The 4,379-nt window shown below is 35.5% G+C and overlaps 1 protein-coding gene across 1 annotated transcript in view; it reads right to left on the reverse strand.

Moving 5' to 3' along the window:
* Positions 1–1,220: 1,220 nt before the first annotated feature.
* LOC102595153 (FHA domain-containing protein FHA2-like) overlaps positions 1,221–4,379 on the reverse strand; it is a 13,481-nt gene continuing 10,322 nt past the window's right edge. The window contains exon 3 of the mRNA XM_006339952.2: positions 1,221–1,642. Within this exon, the coding sequence (XP_006340014.1) occupies positions 1,433–1,642 (210 nt within the window). The 3' untranslated portion in view covers positions 1,221–1,432. The remainder of the gene's footprint in view (positions 1,643–4,379) is intronic.

Raw genomic sequence — 4,379 nt, forward strand, 5'->3', positions numbered from 1 at the left:
TTTTTGAGATATGGTTATCAAATTTCAAAAATCAAAATATAAAATATATAAAAAAAAAGATGAATGAGAAAATGTGGAGTGAATACCCCATATTTATTGTTGAAGAAAGAGATATAGCTTCAGGTGAGGAAGAAAGAAATATAGATTCACGTGAGCAAGATTAACAAAAAAAAATATTGTTCTCTCATTTGTGGGTGAACTACCTTAAGATTTGTATAATATTTGTTTGGGTGGTGAATTTGGAGTTAACGGAGACTACGGCGTTAAGAGATGGTAGTTGTAGTTAGCCCATAAATGGGCGAACTGTCCGTTTTGGTGTGTGTTTAGAGAGGGTCTCTTTTGGTGTTTAAGGTTCAAAAAGTGTCTGTTTTGGTGTCGGACCTAAACACCAAAAGGGACCCTCTTTAAAACACACATCATACTTGGGGGCAGTTTATTTTCCGTATGGATGTTAACGTTAAAACTTTCACCATTTAAAATTATTTGAGAAGGAAAGCATTTCTTCAACTTCAAAAGTTGGGTGGGTTTTGTGTTGAGAAAATGATCAAAATGATCTTTAATGTATTGAGGTTGCTTTATTTTGGTCCTTAATATATTTGATATGATCCATATAGTCCTTAATGTATTATAAAAGGTGTTCAAGTTGGTCCTTTGCCCTAAAAGTTTCAAATTCATCAAAATTTACTGTTAAGTTTCCTCCAAAAATTAAATTCAAAAACTTTCTCAATGACACTAAAGGCTTCAAGAATTGCTTCTATTAGAGTTCACGCATCACCTTTGAATTGGAGAAGGTTTTGAAAATTAGGACTTAACCGATGAACTAAGAAGAGAACAGAAAATGTTGATAATTTGTTACTTTTAGAGCAAAGGATCAACTTGAACCCCTTTTATAATACATTAAAGACTATATCAATCATGTCAAATATATTAAGGACCAAAAGTATATTAAGGACTATTCTGATCATTCAACATTTTGCGTCTTCCAAAATCTCAGGGGCTGAAACTCCATATTATGTATCCTCAATATTTTGCTCATGCTAAGGGAGTACGAATTGTTCTGTTGTTATGTCATAATTTGGATATACATTTGTTTAGATATGATGTGTGTTTTGAATTGCTCTTCTGAAGAGACGGATTAGAATAGTGATCGAACAAACATTATTATTAGAATTCTACCACAAATAATAAAGGGAGGGCGGAGGTGCAGGCTCATTATCTGAAGCTTCAAAGGGGGATTTTTTGGTTATTCAAAAAAAGAAAAAAAACAGAGAACCACGATATTTGCTGCAACAGTAAATTGACACACAAATAAAAAAACTGCAGTAATTTCAGGTGCATGTCATAGACAAATTTGAGCCCCAGATGGCAAGTGTTGCTTCACAAGCTACTTAAAGCTTAATTTACAACGAAGTGGCTGAGATGTTATAAACTTTCATGAAAGAAGTGAGACGAGAGAAACAAACTCCAAAGTCACACGTCCCTTGGAACGAGTATTGATGACAAAATGCTCTGGGTATTTTCTTAAAAGCATCAGCAATCCATACCATGGCTTTGATTTAGCTTCAGGGCTAGGATAGTCCTCAGATGTCAAGTATCTCCTCACACGACTATGGTGCCAGGTATTGCCGTAGTGTTCCACCAACTGCAGATGCATAAGCTTGTTATTCAAAAATCCAACTCTAACAACTTACAAAGATTTCTAAGCCAACTATCAAAAAGCTGAGAAGGAGCAATTTTCCCACAATTATGGCAAAATAATATACTCTTTCACATCTTTTTAGAGAAAAGACTAACAGAGTCAAATTGTCAACAAAGAGAACAGCAACTTCACATGTACCGAAGAAAAAACTCATCAAGCACTATAAAACAAGAGGAAAAGCATACAGCTAAAAAATTGCTCCTCCTAGTTCAAAAGCTGAAAAAGATAGTACTCCGACATTATCTACACACCACGCTAATTTAAAGCAAAAAGTTTGATAATGCATGTCTAACAAGCAAGCAACCATAACAGTTCAATAAATTGTGGGAATTCTTCTCCGAGTATCAGGCCTTCATCAACATAAATTAAAGCCCTCTTCATAAATGGCTTTGGAGACTTAATAATCAAGAAGGAAATTAAAAGTCAATGATTGCACACTTGGTGTGGAATTCCAACAGTGCAATGCGTTGGAATTCCAAAAGAGGGATTTAATTTATGCAGTTCAGTCTTTTATTAAGTATTTTCGCATTGATTCGTGTCAAAACTCCCTGCCAAGCTGAAAGGCCTGACATCCTTTTCAGCTCCATTCTTCCTAGGAATGAAACATTGTAGGAGGCAGTGAAGATCTTTTTCAGGTTTTTCAAACTGATGGTATTTATTGCATTCAATAGTCCTCTTTTTCAGGTTTTTCAAACCTCTGCAAATGCACTACATTTGGAGGATCCGACATTCATCCATCGACATTTTCAAAGAGTGCAAGCAACATAGCTTTATTTCGCATGCCATTAGCTTGTTATAAGTTGAACATTTGGAATGGTGTGATTGAGAAGGCAAAGAAGAAAATAATGTGAAGGGAAAGGTATTTGATATTGGGAGGTAAAATTTAACTAATATGTGATGGATGCTCTGGCAACATATATGATCATGATGTCACTATACCCATCAGAGGTGGAAAAGCACCGGACCAAATCAGAAAGAACTTTTATAGGAAGACAAATCTTTTCATTAGGTCAAGTGGAAACCAGCCATACTTATTAGAGAAGTTGGAGAACCAGGTAGGGACTTTATGATTACATAACCAAAGTATATTAAAAAGAGGCTGTGGACAACCAGGAACTTCTCTATACAAAAGTGGTGACAGACAAATATGGTACATTCCTGAAGCATAAGGGTGTCTCAGGCTCATATCAAATTAGTTTTTAAACGCATATCAGGAACCAATGGGAAGCTTTATATGCTAATACTCAGTATAAGGTAGGAACAGTAGAAGAATATACTTTTGAGTGTAGTAAATATGTAAGTATGTATGTATGTGTGTGTGTGTGTATATAATATATATATATAATGAATGATGGGGAACACACCATTAAAAGATTAGTTTCCAGATCTCAGCTTAGCTGCATACCGCCATAGCGCAGTGCAAAATAGATTAATGATTATGGATAGAATATTTGCTTCAGAAGGATCGCAATGACTGGAAGAACAATTTTCCCAATTACTTGGGAGTCTAGGAAGTTCATTGGAGTTAACTTAGGAGTTTGACTCATAATTACTTCAGGAAATATCAAGGTTAGGTTCTAAGAAGGTCAATGGAGCTAATAAGGAGTTCAACTCCATAATTTGTCTGGAAACAGTAGTGTTCATTGTTAATAATTGTTACAAAGCTCTGGTAGCTTGTCCAAATAGCAGGAACCAGAAACCTTGGAAGAAGATTCTGTAAACAAAGTCCCCCTACAAGGTATCTTGCATTTGATGGAAGATCGCTATGCTGATAAAACTAAAGCTGCAGAAAAGAGTGCTGAATATTTGCAGTAAATGCTTCACATCTGCAAATGAAATTGAGAGACAGGCATCTCTTCATCCATTGTCCAGTTACCACTCAATTAGAGAATTATAGTTCAGCATTTTTGGCATAATATGGGCCATGCCTTCTTCTATTAAATACTAATTTGGAACTGGACAGTTTAGGGTCTCAAAAGGGACGCAAAAGAGATTCGTAGAACAATCCTAGCATGTGTGATTTGGGTAGTATGGATGGACATGAATGCTAGGTGTTTTAAAGGGAAAACAGAGGCTATTCATAGAATGAATCAATGAAATGCAAATTTTTGCACTTTTACTAGTTTTCTTATATAAACTGAAAGCTCAATATGAAGTGATCCTTTAATAGATTTTGCTCAACTCTCTACAGGCATCGCCTGGATTGTAGTTTTGTGTACTCCAGCACTAAGATGGTGCTGGTTACATCCGGTAAACTTGATAAAATCATTTTTCTTCACCAAAGAAGAAATTAAAAGAAGATATAGGACCAGCAGTTTGTAGTACGAGAACCATACTGAGTCAGGTTTTAAGGATATACAATAATAAAAGGAAATGTCACTTAACTAAATATATGAGCTTATATGTGTCAGGTCTTCAAGTATTAATGCCTACAAGGGGAAATTGGGAACATAAAGCATTGTACTTGCGCAAGGTTTAATTTCTGAAAATTATGTCAGACATGGATCTGATTATAAGGTCAGTGATCTTCAGGAAAAAGCAACCATGAAGCAGTAGAAAATTAAATGAAAAACAAAAAAAAAATTATAGAAAGAGCACTGCAGCTTAGAGCTCAGAAAGACGATCAAACCAACCAGGATAGATCTCCTTCCCTCCTACTAGCACACAAGGATCCACCCCC

This window comes from Solanum tuberosum, unplaced genomic scaffold (assembly GCF_000226075.1).
Source record: "Solanum tuberosum cultivar DM 1-3 516 R44 unplaced genomic scaffold, SolTub_3.0 scf00013, whole genome shotgun sequence".
In the NCBI taxonomy this organism is placed as follows: Eukaryota; Viridiplantae; Streptophyta; class Magnoliopsida; order Solanales; family Solanaceae; genus Solanum; species Solanum tuberosum.